Source organism: Alternaria ethzedia, assembly GCF_023757985.1.
Source record: "Alternaria ethzedia strain BMP 0044 chromosome Unknown scaffold_4, whole genome shotgun sequence".
In the NCBI taxonomy this organism is placed as follows: domain Eukaryota; kingdom Fungi; phylum Ascomycota; class Dothideomycetes; order Pleosporales; family Pleosporaceae; genus Alternaria; species Alternaria ethzedia.
In genome coordinates, this window is record NW_026056197.1 from 359,961 (window position 1) to 379,799 (window position 19,839).

Here is a 19,839-nt window from a genome sequence, read left to right on the forward strand (position 1 = left end):
AGCGCACCCAGGTGTCACTCAGCTCTGGGTGCTGGTGCCATCCAAAATCATCACTCGCAGCCCATTCTCGACCTCAATTCTTTGCATTCATCGGGCACCATTCTTTCTGCGCATGCTAGACGCCTTCTCACAGGAAATTGACCGCCACGATCCAGCGGTGACACAGTCATGATCTGGCTTCATCAGCTCGAGGCTTCCGACAGCATTTCAAGCGACGCCTGTGATCCCATATTCTCCTGGTAACCACTGCCAAAGATAGTGACTGCTGCACAATCATCGTCTCTGCACTCGCCACTTACCCTTGCAGGTAGGTGGGATCATCTCTGCGTTCAGAACTGGCGAAAGAGATCGTGTTTATCTTTAGGAAGTTGATCGGAAGACCTTAACACCTATCGCAGCCATCCATCAGCCTTGTGAGTGAGTCGCTTTGGCCAAGTATCGAAGGCGTTCAACTCTCCTAGCGCTTCTACTCTCAGTATACATGGAATGGTTACCCCGTGCCTCTTGTGCCGTCGAGTTCGAATTGATGTTGTGGTCGCACAGATTCCTTCTCGATGTCGGCGGCGCAGGCTGTCCACCAGTGGCTTTGCGACTCGACCACCCACGAAGCCCCGACCTGCATCTATATGGGCGTCTGCCCCCGCACTCTATCAGCGGCAACCGCATCAGCGGACATCTCTTCATTGCATCAGCCAGAGATAGCTTCGCAGTAAGCGCGAGTCAGGCACCACACCTCCTTTGCGGCTCACATACTGTCAAGCACCTAGGTTTGGGAGGATGCTAGGCATCATGGTGTTGTTCTCTCATGCCTCCCCTCTTCCCAATCTTGCAGCCCGGTATCTGGACGTTAACACTCAAAATTAGATGATGCGGTCGCTTTCTGGTGACCTGCTGGGTATATAGTCCAAAGGGACAGCGTTCGATTTCATCACCGCAAAGCCGCGTCAGCCCAAACCAACTCAGTTGAATCCAACAGTGGAAACTCGGGTCTTCTCTTGGGTATTTTCAACCCTCAGGCTCTCCAAACAGTGCTCTTTTCTTTCACCTTGTCTACGGATGTCAGCTACCTTCTTGTCTTGAGGATAACTCAGTCGTTCGGCGATTATACTCTAATTGTTCCACGGTCCTCTGCGTTCTCGCCTTGCCTCTTTCGAACGTTGGTTCCCTTACCAGGTTCTTTCCACACCATCGGACGAATGGCGGCCTCAGCCAGTTACGCGACGCCTCAACACGCATCCTCGGCACAGCCAGCCCCAGCAAACCCGGGCAACCATGCGACACTCCACAAGGACGGCTATCCTAGTCTTGCCTTCTTCTTTTCGCAAAACAGCAGATATTTGCATTTGCGAAAATTCTCCGCTCTCGCAATCCGCGTTCTGCTATATCGCCAGTACAAACTGACGAGGTTGGAAAAGGACCTGCTGCATCTTGAACAACGCGATGCTGAAAAGAACCCGAATATCTTGAAAGACTTTGCTCTCATCGAAGCAGAATCGAGAAGTTCTGGAGTCCCTCCAGAGGCTACTCAGTGTTGGCTGTACGAAGAGCTTCAGAGCGAGTTGAAGGAATATGGTAGGCATCTTGGAGCTGCAATCAACATAGACTGACCATCAGCAGAAGAAGCACTGCTGCGACTCAATCGCCTTGCCGGGAAAGGCTACGATGTCGCGGACCTTCGTAATTTACAGGTCTTGTTTGACCAGACTCGTGGACCACCGGGTGCTCTTTTGGGACTCGACGGAGCGGTCTGGGGCTCGACGAACGATCAGGAAGGCCACGCATTCGACATCTACCAGATCATCGATCAGCCAAGTCTCAGTAAGATAGGAAGGTTCTTCTGGGATAAGTTTGCCCTGTGGGCTCCGTACATTCCAGCCTGGCTCTGGATGGCCCTGACCTGGTCAAGACCACCCCCAGTCGGGTATGTGTATGAGGCCTTCAGCATGCGCAGATTCGAAGCTGTGGTTGAACTTTCCGGAAACATCTTAGCTTCATTGCTCATATATGTGGCCGTTACCTCCCTGTACCTCACCGCCGAGCGTGCATCAAGCGTCGTAGGGGTTATCGTTATTGCTGTAATCATAACCGCTTGCAGTCTGTTGTTTCGCAATCAGAAGTTCATCTCTATGCTTTCGACGTAAGTACAGATATCTTCTACTCCCGGAGACTTACCAACTATACAGGGTATGCGCCGTCCTTGTAACGTTACTGCTCAACGACAGCACTCGGCAGCGTGAAGCAGCTCAGACCCTTATGCATCCTGTAAACGTTACGCATACGACTTACGGGACAGGCTGAGTGTGCAACACATCTCCGTCAGGTATGGGCGCAGATCTCGTTGCATCGCTGGTAGCTCCAGCGTGTCATGCACCCTCTTTGGGAGATAAAACTAATAAGCAGCGCTATCTCACGATGAGATGTTATCAAAAGCGTTCAACCAAACCGACACTGGGCAAAAGTACCAGACCCAAGCTGGGATCCACTCTAGACCGGATCGTGATGCGCTAGACCTACATCGGCTGCAGTGGCGCTGCCTCATCGTCGGCGAATGGAAAGTGTACCTGGACAGGACGGCGCACCGCAAAGCCAAAGCTTACTGCCGCTCCCCGGCATCAGATGACATAACCTGAACGCACTCGTGGACAGAGGACCGCCACGCTGTTATTGTTCTTCTCGGATCCGTGGCATTACGGAACCGGAGAGCATATGCTGAGTCGTCTCGGTAACCCCAACCTTTCATGTACTCCATCGAAGCGGACCTAGCTAGGCCAAGCTAAAGCGGTCGCTCCTGGTAATATACCAATACCCAGCTACGGAGCGCTGGAGGTATGCGAAATCACAATAATGCTCGATGGATCGCGTCACCTAGTCACCTACCCATCCGACATCTTTACCACTCCGTTACAGACATTATGAATTATGAAAGCACTGCTTTCGGCCCATTGGAAGCCTCTACGTGGGCTACCTTGGAATTGGACAGCGCTGCAAGGCTGATCGGTCATGGCTCCACCTGCGCGCACCAAACTCCAGGTCAAATTCGCACGACTTGTCACTTCGGCTAGCACAGATAGCACCCGTTATCCGACTATAAATCTTTTCTTTTGGCCTTCAGCTGTTTAGCCCTCGATATTCTCTACCGCGAGAACTCCTGCGACGGTCAATCAGCTCAACTAGCGAAAGATGTCGTCCAAACTACAGCCACATGACTCTCGGATCGTATGGTCGAAGGATGGTATGAACCTCTCATTCTCCTCTGGCATCGTCGTGGACATAGGCGCTGATGCGATGCTTTAGCCTTGGAAAAGGGCCTCACATACGGACTTATTTGCGCAAATCGAGAGAGCGCCATGCAACACGCCCACAAAGCTCACGAGGCTTCATCGATTCGCTATCCCAACTCGGCAGCCAACCAGCCACCACAACCACAGCCTGCTGCAACAGGCGTCCAGTCTCAAACTACCTCATCGAACCAGCAGGGCGCCCAAGACGCCGCTGCCGTTGCCCCTTGAACTTTTCACGTCTACCAATCCCGGCGGTGGGACATAGCGATTCTCGGAAGAAGTAGCGTTGCCCCAGCCACGCGACCTGAGTCAGAGACCGACCGGTCAGCAAACATTGGGATGAAGCTTGGGCAAGGATGGAGACCCGCTTTTGACAGCCGTTGCGGCGCTTCCGCAGCAGGCTCCCTTTCGACGGTCTTTGTATGGCCGACAATGTACTGGGGGATTTGATCTACTGTTTCGCAACTCGGTTCGGATAAGTACAGTTGTTGATGCTGTAGAGCCAATGGACTTCAACGTTTCACAGAAATCTGAGAAAATATGAGAGGATGCTGTCCTCCACTTTTGCCTCTCCTTTCTTCAATTTCGTGTCGGATGACGATGCGTGCCGCTCACACCTCCAATCTCGCTTGACAGGCCTGCAAAAAGGTCCGCTACGCCGCCTAGAGGGGTTCGAGGTTGGAGGATTCGGAGGCGCAATGTCTGAAAGATTAGACAGGGGTGGCGCAGATCCTCCACCTGGTGCCGCCCGCGAGGAAGAGGCGGGCCATGCGTTTGGTCGGTGCGAAGTTTTTGGCCCCCGCCTTGGGGTCATTACGCTATCAGAGGATGAAGGCATTGTCGAAGTCTTCATCGGCACCAGGCATACCAGAAGACAAGATCTCGGTATCTTCATGTTCTCACGTAACCCTTCCTTTGAATGTTATCTGGACCTTCAGGCCGCCCGCATTTGCTTGGGGACGGAGGCAGGATCTGGGGAGTGTCTGGGCGCAAATTCCCGCCGCACTGGACGCCTGTGGCCACCGGGGGCTAGCCGGGGGTGATTACAAGGTGCGTAGACAGTTCGGCGATGGTCTGTCATGAGTCTAGAAGGCGCGACGAAAGTCTCTTTCGCGCGCTCACGACGCGTTCGATCCATCGTTGTCTATGCTACGACGTCGCACCCGTCAGACAATCGACGTTTTCGCTCGCGGTTTCGTCACAGCTGTACAAAGCTTTTCCAGCTCCCTACGATTATTAAGTAGAGCTCACACTCTGCTGTTGACAAAGGTACGCCCGATCATCTCCAAAACACGAGCTGACCCATCATCCTACTCAGATACGACCACCTCTCGGACAAGAAAGCTAATGCTGGTATCCACGATTAAGCGACCGTATTCCTTGCAAGCTACACTTTACGAGAGCCAGGTACCCGTCCCTCCTACGCAACTGCCGAAATTCCTGCAAACGCGCCCGATAACCTTGCCAATCACGTTAACGCGGTGGCACTCAACGAACCTCACGATCTTCCCCACGCAACGGTACCGAGTAGACGGCGGATACGGAAGCGCCTGCGGTTCACATGCCCATGCATGCCTGAGATCTCCGCACCGTTAGGATTGTTTTCCCTAGCGGCACCCGTCCTTCCCGTGCTGTGCCGCAGGGGAGGAACAGATGAAGGTGTAGAGCAAACAGTACATACGGGCATCGCATAGCGAGTCCGTTCACACCACTGTATGAATACCAAGAGACAATACGAAGGGGACAGCAGCGACAGTAGGCTAGATCTTTAACCCCAAAGATTCTGGCTTGGTGGCTCATGAAAGGGGAGGGTATGCGCGAAATCTACGCTGTTGATCGTGGTCACCTTTGGACATGGTGAGGAGGTAATGATTGGCGACAGCTCGCTACTCGACTGGCGTGCGAAGGTTGCATGGCTATCCTTGCACGCACATTGCACATACACTCATCTCACAGGGACGGAGAACGGTATTCGGGGCAGACTGTAACTTGCATTCACTGAAAGCACCTAGATCTACAAGCGCAATCTCACAGTGCGACCTTCAGGCTGTCAAAGACGGTCGTGACCAACCCCACCCCCGACCCGATAACCTCCACTCTCGTAACCTGGCTTCGACATGTTGTGGCTGCAGATGTGGCTCATCGCCTAAAGCAATTTCGAGCATGTTCCTCGTGCAGCCGTTGAACGCCTTCGACGCTTAGTAGGCTACATCCCCGACTCCAACGTACCAATTGCAGCAGCATGCCGCCCACCAACTCAATTCATATGCGCCCCGCTTAACGGCGCCCGTCCATCCACCGTTCAAGTCCTACAACCTGTTGGGAATGCTTATCTCAACCGCACATCATCTGTATACTTGGGCGCGCGCTGCGAGGTTGCGATGAATGTGGGCATAAGGGCGGGTGGAGGGCATTACAATAAGAGGTAAAAGGATAACAGGGAGCGCGGTGACAGATACTAGCTCAAGGCTTCAGGTCTAGCATGGTCGCAGCTGAGTGCTGCTAATTTCCGTGCCACGGCCAGCACGCGCATCGTAGGCTCGGATACGTTTGCTAGTCCTCGCTATCTGAAGACATTCGACTCGCGAAGGGGAACGCGAACAAACCTTTTAGTAGGCTCTCCTGCGAAGCTTTGGATCAAACTCGGTGTTGAAACGCTGGTGATAGGCTTGCGGGCGATCTACAGGGTCTACAAGGAGTTTACGACTAGACAATATATGAGTATCATAATAACATCAACCGTGTGAAGTTTCGGGATCTCCGATTGTCGAGTGACTAGCTCTTTACCGCTCAAGGGATTCGCTGCGGTGATGCAAGTTGGCAGACCAGCCACCCCCTACAGTGACACCGCCCGATATTGTCGTTTCTACAGATTGTATTCCGCGATCGATATCAACGACATTCAAAACCTCTCATTGACCAAATCTACAGGGGTCGGATAGCGATAGGCCTGTGGTCGCGGCGGATATTTCTCGCCGTTCGGAGGTCCTTCATCGCTTGGCAGGCCTATCTAGGGTCAGTGCTTCTCCATCTCCTAGAGCTGCGCGTCTCGACAATCTAACCTCTCAAATCCTCTGGAAAATTGGCTCCGTTCCTCATGATTCCACCTCTTTCTACCCATCATTCGCGTTTTTCTCGTCCCGAGACCTCTTTTTGGGCGGTCTCGCGCGTCGACGACAATTAGAGCTCCGACTCCCGCGGGGAACACGTCTAGAATTATGTCGTATACGCGACGCGCAATATGAATAGTGGGAAGAGGATAATACGTACACGCTGGATCCATGTCAAGGCGTAGAGAAGTCTCGAGCCCAACTCCTGAGGTTCTTTCTGTGAATGGGGACCGCGTATATATACCACCTTCTGTTCCGTTCACCCGCTTCTTGAATTGCCGAGGGCTAACGTATTATGCATGTAGGTGATCATACAGCTTCCATTCATCCGAGACCTAGTAGCACGTATTCGAGCCATCGTCAAACGACCTCCTACTCCACGCGAATCCACCTGCCTCTTCAGGACCGGCCCGAAAACGATCCACCGAAACGTCACATACATAAACGTAGCAGTTGGGATCATAGCGGAGGCTTAGAGCTATCTTTAGCTCTGGAGTTGGGATACACGCGTGGTCAGGGGTGGTATACTGATGCATTGCCGAGGGATGTACGCATCTACAGTGGAGTGGAGTACTTTTTCTTTACCAAGCCCGACAAATTACGGTACCACATTGCGCTAATGGCGTCTGTGTATGGAATGTGAGATTACTAGACCTCATGCTCTACCATTTCACAATGCAGTGCTTGCGGTGGACACAACAAAGCTGGAAGGCAATCAACCGTGGCTACATGGACACACGCGTGGCATCCTGTCATGATCGACCCATGAATTGTGTACACACACGTTGACACCAAACAACAGAGAGTTGGTAGAGCGTCCGTTCAACAGCATGTATATGCTTGCTGCAAATGTACGCGTACAGTAGGCATCACGATGGCGCACTGGCATTCAGGTAATGCTCTGCGTCAAGAAAAAAGATGTGCTCTTGCTATTGAGTTTAAGGCTTGATTGCTAAGTACATAGCTATGGATGATGTGTTGGTTCGACGCTTATGCGCAATGAGAGACTCAGCTCTCGCGTGATCTCATCTCGTTGCTTTGCGTCCCCTTGGTTACGACCGTAATTCTCGAATCCGCTGTGAATAGATTCCAAGGACGAGGTTATGAGCTGCGGATCTGGACAATGAAGCTTCGTGATGTTGTTGAAGCGCGTTTTATTATCTGCTGGCTCAATCGACGCGTTCTATGCCTGGGTGATCATTTTGGTGCTTTGGTTGCGTTGGTCGGGGGGTCTCGTGTCTTCTTTCGCTGTTGGCAGGCGGGGAAGCGGTATTGGTCTGACTTGGAGTGGTGGATGCAGCGGAGGCGCGTCGCTCTGTACTATAGTCAGCTTGCTGAGGACATTCAACCGGTGCCATGGTGAATCAGACCATGCATCTTGATGCCGTCCGCCGTGATGAGTTTTCTAGACGGGGGAGCCATGATGAAGAACGAGTAGGATACGCCGTGCCGTGTCTCGATGCTGGGCAAGTATAGCTCGGAGAAGATTCAAGTCGAGTGATGGGGTCACCTAAGGAGATCGAATACGGACCAGTGGGTAGATGATAATTTTGTAGCGGTGCGTCCCTAAGCGATTGTTTGTGGCTGAGGGGGGAGGGGAGATGTGACTGAAACAGAATCCAGCCTCACGTGTGTGATCCGATCTTCCGTACTCATCAGGCGGCGCTGTGAAAGTCATTAAAGCATGCGCCCCTAATAAGTCCAGTGCGCGCGCCTGTACTCTACCTAGGTAATGTTCGTGCTAATATCTCCTTAATGAGCTCAACCTGAAGCATACTTCAAGATGCTTCCTCGTCACGTACTCTCGCACCGTTGAGAGAGGCGAGCTGTCGCCTCTGAATCCGTAGTCGGAGAGAATCTACGTCTAGTTACTCGCGTGATAGCTTCCTCAAAATACGAGACAACACAATGCTATATCAAACGGGCGTACTTGGAAAGACTGCAGGCAACATTGATGTATAAACGCCTGGATGGACCATCGTCGCGGGTACCAGTGCCTTGAGGCATTCATCATAGTTGTTCCGGATGAATCGCTAGACGTATGACTCGAAACGCACTGTTCCGATTTGGTCTTAGCACCTGATCTGCAATTGGCGGTGAAGAGGGCACAGGCTTCCATTCCGAGCTGATTAGACGACACTACACTCCAACAACACAATCCATCGCTTACTGAATAACTTGTCGCTCATTCGTGATAGTCACGAATACCACCATCGCCTGGAAATATCTACAGCTCTGTCAGTAAGTAAAGGGAAAGAGGGCTTGTTTACTTACCCGGTCACCAGTGTGAAAAGAGGCATTGATCGAGGGCCCATGAGCTGCGCTGACGCGGTGAGAAGCAGACAGAACAAAGGCATGACGACGATTCGCAATGTTTGCTCCTCAACGACAGTGAATATCGCAATTGGGGCAATTAGGACCAAAGTGGCCAACACATGCACACAGGCATTTGCGATAGCTGATACAACCTTCCCTTCGACGTACTCCACATCGATCCCAGTGGGTGGTAGCTCCCTTCTATGCATGGGCAGTACATGCAACAGAGCTTTCGAAGGCCGAACAATACACTGTATCACCGGGTTCATAAGCCGATCTCGAATAAGCTGCGCCATCGGCTCGAGGTCGTCGCCATCGGCTGTGGCCAAGTCACTCGGTATGAGCTGACCTCTGTCGCCGTATAGCGAAGCAAGTTCCCCGTTGGCGGCGCGTCCACTACCACCATTGTAGATGCGATACAAATCCATATCGGCTTTCGAAGGCGAAGGAGCCGTGCTCATCTTCCGGAAACCCTCAACGACCTGGGCTACCACGATCGTCAGCTTCTGCTTGCACACATGTGATGGGTATTACATGCAGTGGAGTAACAAGCTCTCGGTCAGGGCATCCATTGATCTCGTGAATCCAGATTCCGCTGGATCAGTGTCCTCCTGAACAACATCGTCCGGCGACAAACCCTGTTGGAGGGATGCATCAGCGGCTCGCAGGCATCGATGAACTTTGCTTTCCGTATATGGTATGACGCGTGCCCACTGTTCCCGAAATCTTTGGTGTATAACAGCCTGTGGATAGTCGGCTGATAGTTCGAACAGTTGACTGTGCTCGCGCAAAGCCATGATACGTTCTCTTGTGGAAGGTGCATCCCGAACGCGCAGGTTGAGTTCGACAGCCATTACAAGTCGCAAAAGTGATCTAGGAAAACAGCGGAAGGTTAGGGAAGCAAAAGAAGAAAACCGCAGTCGTGAGGACTCAATCACACCATCAGGGGAGGACATTAAGATATAAGAACAGCTCAAGAAGAGACCTCGTCACCCAACAGCCCTGTCGATGTAGCAAACTCCGTCGACCGGTCAACATTCTTTTCTTCGCGGGAGCCTCATATGAGCTGTCAGGCAAAGCCACACCACCATACTGTCGCGACAAGACGCAGAACATGCATAGACAGGGCTCGATAGTTCGAGTCATAGCCGCCGCGCCTAGTATGTGATTACACCGCTTGAGGCCATCTCTGAGACCATGTCAATCGGAAATATGCGACAGCTCACCGGACATACGACTCTGGACACTGCGATAGGCTCGAACGTGACGGAATAGGAAGATATACTCTCCAATAGGTACCACACCTGGCTGCGGTCGACGTCCATGAGCTTTAATGGCCACTCCAAACGCAAGTCTTCGTGGTCTTGCAGGCTATGCTGATCCGCAAAAGGAGCCGACCGGGGTCGTGGGATGGTGTGCGGACATGCATGCTGGGATAAGATCCTCTGGAAGCTGATCGTTGCACCCTACGATGGCTGGCCCGACCGTGAGACCCGTACCGAACACACCGCGTGGCATCGGTCGCAACATCAAAAATACTGTCGAAGATTGGGGTGGACGGCTGTAGGGAAGCAGCGCTGAAGCTCTTGACTTTAGTGCTCCTGCTAGTTGGCAAGCGAACCTTGGGGCCAAAGACCGCCAAACTTCAACAGCCCCGCCGTCGAGAGTCGCCATCTACGCTCTCGAGCCCGCAACTTGTTCATTATAACCTGGGACCGTTGTTGCTTCGGGAGCGGTCCACGGAGAGCGCGCGATTGAAAGTGAGGCGACAAGCACAATTCCATCTCGGGTTGCTGCGCAACAGACTCTTCCAACAGCGACAGAATGGCCCCGGTTCGACTTTTCTTGTGTGCCGCTGACGCGCTTTCGCGGTATCAGATGACTCTGCCTCGCAGCAGCATACGCTGTGCGACAATGGCGTTCCACGGATCACGATGGGCTGCGTCTATCAAAGCAGTACGGTTACGACATTACTCTCTTACGAGGCGGTGTCCAGGTTTCTACGTCAACAGCATCCAAAGCTCTGCGCCTAGCTATTTTTGCGATGATGTTGCCACCACCAAGATGCCAACGCAGATGGCAAGCGCCCAGGTCTGCAGCTCGAACAGATCCTTTGGCCTTCACAGACAGCGAAGACGGCCATTACACAATTAGAAGCCGAATAAAATCGCATACCAGCCCCCCATCAACTGACCACCCATGAGCCTTGGGTCTTCGTTGTTGTTCAAGCAATATTGGTGGGTATGGAAGCCTACACCGCCTGTATGCTGGAGCTTTCAGCCTCGTCAGTGTCAATCCGTTGAAAATCGAGGCTGATTGAAAACCTCATCCATAACTGCAGCCTCTTCTATCGTTACTGCGACTATTTGTTTAAAGCTCTAATATTGGTCTCGCAGAAGAGAACGGGTACTCTCAATTATGCCCTACTCAGAAGCTGTGTTCACGCCTGACTTTACGTTGCGACACAAAAAACTACAACAGTGACTTTAGGAGCTTGGAACAGTACCACAAGTCCACAACCATAAGCTGCGGTGTTTCCGTTCCACGCTGCTGTCAAGATTCCCCGGATTGCATGCCACCAGCCTCGTTCTGCTATTGGTTGACTGTTCAGACGCCAACTCGTGACGAATCTCGTTGGGTATTCACCCAAAGAAATTCGTCCATTCTGGCTTATGCGTACCTTTCGGATCATACCGAAAGGCGTAATAGCAAATGGCTAGCGAGAAAGTGCCTCCAAGTATCGACCATGCCGCAATCGACCATCGTGTTTTTTCCATGCCTTTTTCCTCTTCGCGATCAACTAGCAGAACCTTATACCTAATGAAATCATCTAAGGCAAGAACTTCCCCAAGAACCCACGATATACCCATAGCGCCAATGCAGGCCAGAATCGTGATAGCCCAACCCGTCAAGAGCTCAAGAACTTGTTCCTTTTCAACTAGGGTGAACAGCGTGACTAACCCCACAGGGAACGCTGTCAGCAGAAGAAGGCCAATGATGGTACCAATGATTTTGGCGAGGGGATCTCCACTACCCCAAAGAGCTAGCCAGATCCATGCTCCACACATATAGGCCAGGGTTGCCAAGTAGATGACTGGAATCCATACTACTAGGGTAACAGAATACAAAGAGTTGTCGGTTTCGTCCTTCAGCAGACCAGTGAAGTCGATGAATGGGTGAAGAAGTACGTAAGATGCCCAGCCGAGAAAGAGGCAATGTAAGGCGAGAGCGAGATAGCCCCAAAACAACTCAAAAAGATCCAGATTGCGCTCCAAAGTATATCGCGCATCCCTCATCCACCTCGGTCTAAGAGCATGATTCGTTTCATCCTCTTCTGCTAATAGTGTGTATGAGCCTGAAGTCGGTGGTTGCCGGAAAGATGCAGCTACGATGAAGCATTCCATGACTCCGAAGCTGGCTAGAAAGAGACCACCCCATGCTTTCGTCCAATGCAACCCGCTTGTAGCCATGAGCTTGACAGCCTGAGTGAGGGTTCCGATAACAAAGATGAGCCATCTAACACTGGTCAGGGTTTCGAGGGTCTGGAATCCTTCTTGAGGTCCAGAGTCCCGCAGCGGCCGCGTTCGCACACGCATCGCTCTAGTGGCAGCATCCAGTGGCGAAGTATAGTATCCCGAGAGTAGATATACCGAAAAGCGAATGAGTTGTGCCAACGCATCAAATGCGCAGATGATCGGAGAGCTCCGAAGATAGGTCCTCAACTGATGGGGGTACTGTAACACTTGGCCAGATGGCTGGGTCATACAGCTCAAAGCGAGAGGAAGCAAGGACCAAAAAGCGCTCTGCCATGATACCTCTTGGGAGGGCGAATCTGCAAGTTGTGTAAGTATACCTATTCCAGCCTTGCACGAGTGGAAATGAGCTTGCCTTGCTCCCAGTACCAAATCATGATGACCCCGATATCTAGGTGTGCGTCGACCGGTGAACAACGGGAAGCGAACAGTAATCGACGGTAGTGAGGTTCGATAATGTATCAGAAGTCTAAGAAGGAAGTAGAGGCCGTCAAGTTGGATCAGGCTGAGCCTTGGCGGGGTGCTCAGCCGCACTCTTCGCATGCACGATGTGGTTGGCCAACCTTTTCCTCACACGTCATCGTGGTTGCTTTTGCACGCAAGACGGAAGTTTGATCTTTCCTGTGTTCGCAACAAGGGACGAAATCGTGAACTACCCAGGTGGCATTGACTCGAAAGATCAACTAACATGATCTCGTTAATCGATAGTATCTACGGAGCAAAAGACTTTAAAGTAGGCACATTAAATCGTTGAAAATGCTCTTTAGTGCGATACTAAGCAATCCAGTACCAGATCTTCTGCATAACGTTCTTCGGCACTGGTGCACCGGTAATATCGTCCTTGCACAACTCGTTCATCTCTCGCACACCCGTTATAACATCAATGTGCTCGACCTTGATGGCAAACGGTGTCCTGAAGTAGATCTTGTGGCCAGCGTAAAGTACGATGAAGATTGGAATGGTGATATAAGCGGCAAGGAAGTCGGAAACGGCCCAGTTGGCAGGCACGAAGACCTGGAAACCGTTGGTCAGCGTCAGGAGCGATACTACGCCGAGAACAAAGTATGTAAGATATGGCTGGAACGGTGTGCGGTAGGGCAGAGATTCGAGCAAGTTGTGGAAGATCATCGCCTTGCGGAAGCGGATGTATGTGATCATGACAACGATCCAGGCAATAAATCCGGAAATGGTGGAGATGTTGGAGAACCACAAAAAGACCTGGGCGCCAGTGCTGGAGACATTCAGGTACGCCAGGAGTCCGATGGCCCATGTAGCGAGAACAGCCACATATGGTACACCTTTCTTGCTGGTCCTGCCGAAGATCTTAGGCGCTTCTCCGTTGAGAGCCATACCATACAAGACACGAGATCCGGAGAACAAGAAAGCGTTTCCGGCAGACCACGCTGATGTCAAGACGGCCGCGTTGACGACGTGGTTCAGACCTACGATTCCCGCACGCTGGATACCAATGACGAAGGGAGAAGCTGAAGCGTTGGAGCTCTTGCTAAGGAGGCGATCATCGTCTGATGGGACAATAACACCGATGATGAAGCTACCCAGACCGTAGAAGATGGCGAGACGGTAAACGAAGCGGCCAGCAGCCTTGGGGATGTTCCGACGTGGGGCAATAGTCTCTCCGGCGGCAAGCGCAATCAATTCAGGCGAAGTGATGAAAGCGAATCCGGCACGAACGAACGCAGTCCAATAGGCCAGAAAGCGCCCAGAGTTCCCTTCCACGATGTACGGTTTGAATGCGCCAGGGTTGTTCCAGTATCTGAAACCTAGCCTTCCTTGATCGTTAGGGCTGCCACCTAACATGATGACAAAGCCGAGAATAACAAGACCGATGATGGTGATGAACTTGATAGAAGCGAACCAGAACTCGGCTTCTCCAAATACCTCGACAGCAACGATGTTGAGGAACAAGACCACGACCAGGAATATGGTGATCCAGACAGCGTTGTGAACAGGCGTCTCCCAGTACTCCACAAGAATTGCTCCGGCTGTAGCTTCAGCAGCGACCAAGATGGCGTAGGCGTACCAATAGTTCCAACCGGCTGCGAATGCGAGACTCGGGTCTACGAATCGCTTGATGAAGTAAGGAATGGTGATGCCGCGCATTGGGAGGTAAGTGACGATCTCGGCCAAATTGTTCATGACGTTATAAACAACAAGCATCATACTGAGGTAGGCCATGAATAAGGGAGCAGGGCCGACCAAAGCAAGGATAGATCCAGATCCAATGAAGAGACCAGTTCCGATAGCACCACCAAGCGCACTGGCGAAGGGTCAGTGATTGCTCTAGCGATACAAGGTAGGGCGAACTTACAGAAATTGGATGTGTCGACTCTTCAGTCCACGATGTGTGTCTCCTCCTCGTCCAGTCTCACCACCAACAGTAGCGGCGCCATGAACAAACGGCTCTTCGAAGCCAACCTGACTCTCATCGTAGCCATACGGCACAGCCTCGGGCTTCTCGTCGGCCATGTGGTGGTTCGGCATGGTTAACACGAGACAGAAGGAGGGCTTGGTCGGCGGTACCAATCTTGCTTTCGCCCTAGAGGGATGCCTAGTGGTTATATAGATGGGATGCCAAAGGCGGCTGAAGAATGCGCCGGTCGTGATAGCAGATTTTGTAACAAATGTGGTGTATGGGCCGGCGCGAGAGGAGGATTATTCCACGTTCGCGGTTCGGACCTACCCAAACATGGTACGGCTTCGGTGGCCAAGTCCTTATCGAACGTATGGGACGATTGTAGCCCAGACCCTTGTTAGAACGGGTTCTGGGGAACCAATTATCGTTGGCTAGTACGAACTACCGGTAGAAAAGGCGGGGGAAAATACCTCGAGCGCTGTGATGGTTGCAGCCCGTTGCTTAACTCGTATGATGACGTCCACTCTGCGCGGCGCGCATTCCTTCGGGTTTACTTCCTTGCGCCATGGGCACTGTTCGTCTGTTGGGGTTTGGAGACGCGCCCTACGTGCGGAGTGAGGTGATAAGAACTGAGCCGACGTCAACCGCGCGTATTGTGTGCATGAGGCTTAAACTGGGCGTGTCCAGAGCTCAGACAAGCTTCTGGAAATACGCCTAGAAGGCTTAGCGCTCGAGGTACCCGCCGCTGGTTTGCGAGCTGGATCTGGGTAGAAATGGAGCTGATCATGGGGCGCATGGAGAATGCACTGACTGACAGTCCACTGCAAAACCTGGGGATCGCGGGGATGGCGGTTCGTGCTTCATCCGGCAGCGCGATTGTCTGGTTTCACCGGACAAGCCGCCGATGGTACGAACCAAGACTGTATGCGCCGTATAGCAAAAGACGCAGTAGCTCGACACTCGACATGTTGGCACTCGCTTAGAAGATTCTGACACTTGACTGCAATGCTATTAGGCCTCCTTCGTTATCATAATGTGCTACTCTTATCTTCAGTATTCGTGCCGTTCAGGATTTCAAACGTAACACTTTCACCCAGGCAGGATCTCAGAAGCTTGGACGTCGCTTGGAGAATACTCACTGCGGGTCTCTTGTGGGTACATCATCCGTAGGGCCATGCAACTATGGCGCGACCCACCGTCCTACCAGACAACAATCTAGCAGCTTTAGCATGTACTCGGATTTCTGAGTGAAGGAACCCTTTTCGCAATTCATCCTAGTACTTACTTACTTGCCGACCTTCAAGAAGAAGCTGGCTGTCAGCTTCGGTAAACTTCAGCGGGTAACACTGCGCGGGCGTCCACCCCAGTCGACACGGCTGGTCTTGCAATCCTGCGCACGCCAGCATGTGGGTCTCCTGATACTATTCAGTCCACTCGCATGCCCTTTTGAAGGCAGATAGCAACATAGGACATGTACTCTTGGAGCACACTCATCTCTCTCTTTAAGCACACATGACCCATGGCATCGCGCAGGTGTGAGTTCTATGATTGATCATGTAAGCTTACAACAGCCCAATATCCTCCACAGTCGATCATATCTCAAAACGTAAGTTGGGTCGTTCTCATGGGCCTGTCGAGTTGGTTGGGTCAAGCTTCGAGGGTGCTTGGAAGGAACAATAACCCCTCACCAAGCTTTCTGCACCTGCCCGCGGCAGGAAGCGAAGGCGCGGAGATGACACCATATGCGCGCGTCGCCAACGTCATACCGCAGACGTGTATGCACGCGCTTCGAAGCTACAATCCCCGTCGAACTCTAGGAACCAACATAAAGCATCAATCGGGAAGTTCGCGATATGATTCCGCGGGTCGCGATCGACAAAGTTCTCTGCCAAGCGCAAGGAACTGCGTCGCATAGCTGGGAGTACGGCACCGTATTTGAAGCGCTACTTGAGTACAGAGATCCTCTTCACAGCATCTTCCATGACCCATTCCCAGGGGGCAAGATACCAGAGTTGACGGTAGAGGATGTAGAAGCGTTGCGATATGTGAAACCATTCATACAGACGAATAGGGCGAGACTGTGCGAAGGTAACGGTAAGCTCCCTTCTCTCAGATTTCGTCCAACGCATGCTAAAGGCAGTAACTAGGTTCGTCGTCCGATCCGACATCTCTCTGCATTCCGGCCTTGTTGTTATACAAATCAACAACCTCCCAAGCGCCTGACAATCCTTACCTCTCTGCTGTAAATCGCCAGCTACACGACCTGCTCTCCACCACGCCCAGATACAGCAATGGCGCGATATCGCATCGCGATGCGTACCCTTCTTTGTGGGCAGACTTCATCTACATGGTGCCGCCTGCTCTTGCATACCACGGTGTCTTCACCTCAGACATAGACATGGTGAAAGAGAGTGTACGGCAGTGCCAGTTATACTGCGAAGTGCTGGGCACGTCGAAAGGGTATTGGCGACACATTGCCAATGCCGAGGGCACAGACAGCTTAAAGAGCGATGGAGGCGCGTGGTGTACGAGCAATGCCTGGGCTGCAGCTGGGATGACTAGGGTCCTAGCAACGTTGCGCAAATCTCAATATAAACCGGAAACCGCTGATGAGCAGAAGATGCTACTATATATGACCAAAGGCATTCTTGACGGCGCGATAGAGGCTGATACCGATGCATCCGGCCTGTTGCGTAACTATCTCGATGACGAGACATGGTTTGGAGAGGTTGCTGGAACAGCGTTGATGGCAGCTGCGGTCTTCAGAATGGCGGCCCTCGAGCCTGGCACATTCGGAGAACGGTATGTAGGATGGGCGACGCGTAAGTTGGAGTCTGTTGGTCACCATCTAGATGAGGAAACTGGTGTTGCGGCACCTGTAGTTAACTCACTGAAGGAGGGTCAGCGGACCCCGCTCAACGGCATCAATCCGGAGGGACAGGCTTTTGTCGTATTGTTATACGCTGCATGGAGAGACTGGAGGACTGTTGCAGATCATGCATCAATCACTATGACCGGAACTGACGCGTCGAGGACATGAGCAGCGCGTGCCGCAGTGGTTCCCGTCGTTTGTACCTCGGCAAATCCGACTCCTCACGTCAACCATGACTCGCCGACATGCAATGGAAGCCATGCCTTCAATCACGGAGTACGTGACATAAGTAAAACTGCATTCCACACCGAGAGGTCAAACTGCGCCCGTCTTGCGCTTAATCTGTTGACACGACATGACGTCCACCAATACCCCCGTGATCATCGGCGTAGGCGACATCAAGAACCGCTCCACCGCCATCGCGGATGCGAAGGAGCCCGCGACATTAATGCTAGAAGCCATCCAGAAAGCCATCAGCGACACCGGATGCCTTTCGAAAGCTGACCTGCAGTCAGCAATCGACAGCATCGATGTCGTCAAGACGTGGACTTGGCCGTATCCAGATCTACCCGGGCTTTTGGCAGAGAAGCTAGGCGTTGATCAGAGTCTGAAGTGGAAGAGATATTCCGAACATGGAGGCGATAAACCAGGAAAGCTCTTCGATGAGGCCGCTAAGAGGGTTGCGAAAGGCGAATGCAAGGTCGCAATTGTAACTGGAGGTGAAGCATTAGCTTCGTGTACGTACCGCATGCCTTTCCGCCGTCTCCACTCATCGCTAATTGTACCAGTATCCGCGTGTGCAGCTGCAAAGAAGCTTCCTCCACCAGGCTGGACAGCTCCGTCCGAAGCCGTAGATTCGGTCTTCACACCAACAGGTCGCGACCTAGGAAATAGTGCGGTTTCCTCTCTCTGGCAAACCCTTTCTTCTACTGACTCTGGCAAAGACCTTGGAGCTATTCACAAGATTGGTGCGCCGATACATGTTTACCCACTTTACGAGAACGCGTTCCGTGCGCATCGCGGGCAGACGCTGAAGGCAAACCACGAAGAGAGCGCAAAGCTGTATGCTGAATTTGCAGACGTCGCAAAGAATAATAAGTACGCTTGGAGTCAAGGAGCTTCAAGTAGTGAAGAAGACATCAAGACTGTTGGGAAGAAGAACAGGATGATATGCTATCCTTGTCGGTCTCCCCTCTTTCCGCATTAGGAACGGAAGCTTACATCACACGCGCAGATCCTCTGCTTATGAACGCCTTCAACACGGTGAATCTTGCCTCTGCAATCATCCTCACATCCACTTCTTTCGCCAAAACTTTAGGTGTTCCCGAATCGAAATGGGTCTATCCGCTTGGTGGCGCAGGAACGAAGGACGCCGATGAGTTCTGGAAACGACCGAACTTCTACACATCGCCCAGTATATCGCGCTCTATCGATGCGAGTTTGAAGACTTCTGGTGCGACCAAGGAAGAGATGGATATCATTGACATTTACTCCTGCTTTCCCATTGTGCCTAAGATTGCGGCGCAGCATCTAGGAATACCTGTAGTTGGTCGTCAAAAGCCGTTGACGATACTTGGTGGTCTGACATCGTTCGGCGGAGCTGGCAACAATTATTCGATGCATGCGCTCACCGAGATGACTCGGCAGATAAGAGACGGTAAAGGGGAAAAGGGACTCGTGCTCTGCAATGGCGGCGTTCTGAGCTATCAGTACGTCGTGATATTGTCAAAAGAGCCTAGAAGAGAAGCAAACTATCCGATAGAGAACTCTCTACCGCCACAGATTACTGATATACCCACGCCTGAGCTGGTTTTCGACCCAGAGGGCGAGGCTGTTGTCGAAACTTACACCGTAGAGTTCAACCGAGACGGCAGCCCGCTTCGAGGTCACATTATTGGTCGCTTAAAGAGCAGCAACAAACGTTTCCTTTCGAACCATGGCGATGAGAGTACATTGCGACAGATGGCTAGTGGTGCGGTCGAGATTGTGGGTAAAAGCGGATGGGTATGGCAGGATGGTGAGATGAAGGGGAGCTCCTTGTTTGCATTCGATAAGCCAGCAAAACTTTAGCGACTTATGAAGCGCGTGAAGAGAACGATAAGCTAGAATGTTTGCGATGAAGCGCTGACAGGCCAAGTGAATGGAAGTGTCATTTCTCTGCGAGTACATGTGGCGAATTTAATTAGATGAGCTACAGGCTGCCGCGGTGTGGACTTTGCACAGTCCCCTAGCCTACTTATCTACCCGGGTGCAGTCTCTCATCAACAATACACGCAGTCAACCATAGGTATACCTTCTTGATCCCTCAACTCGCTCTGCATTCATCTTCAAGATACTGCGGCGCCATCGGGCA

The 19,839-nt window shown here is 52.1% G+C and overlaps 3 protein-coding genes across 3 annotated transcripts; 2 read left to right on the forward strand and 1 right to left on the reverse strand.

The window, feature by feature from the left end:
- Positions 1 to 1,196: 1,196 nt before the first annotated feature.
- Positions 1,197 to 2,141, forward strand: J4E87_002248 (uncharacterized protein; the record flags this gene model as incomplete). The annotated part of the gene is made up of 2 exons (XM_049373886.1): positions 1,197 to 1,572; positions 1,618 to 2,141. 2 exons carry the CDS (start codon positions 1,197 to 1,199, stop codon positions 2,139 to 2,141), a joined length of 900 nt encoding a protein of 299 aa, XP_049236026.1.
- A 10,873-nt stretch (positions 2,142 to 13,014) lies between these two features.
- J4E87_002249 (uncharacterized protein) lies at positions 13,015 to 14,727 on the reverse strand (the record flags this gene model as incomplete). Its single annotated transcript, XM_049373887.1, has 2 exons — positions 13,015 to 14,518; positions 14,570 to 14,727. 2 exons carry the CDS (start codon positions 14,725 to 14,727, stop codon positions 13,015 to 13,017), a joined length of 1,662 nt encoding a protein of 553 aa, XP_049236027.1.
- Positions 14,728 to 16,926: 2,199 nt separating this feature from the next.
- J4E87_002250 (uncharacterized protein) lies at positions 16,927 to 19,556 on the forward strand (the record flags this gene model as incomplete). Its single annotated transcript, XM_049373888.1, has 4 exons — positions 16,927 to 16,930; positions 16,951 to 17,436; positions 17,879 to 18,667; positions 18,721 to 19,556. 4 exons carry the CDS (start codon positions 16,927 to 16,929, stop codon positions 19,554 to 19,556), a joined length of 2,115 nt encoding a protein of 704 aa, XP_049236028.1.
- Positions 19,557 to 19,839: the final 283 nt, after the last annotated feature.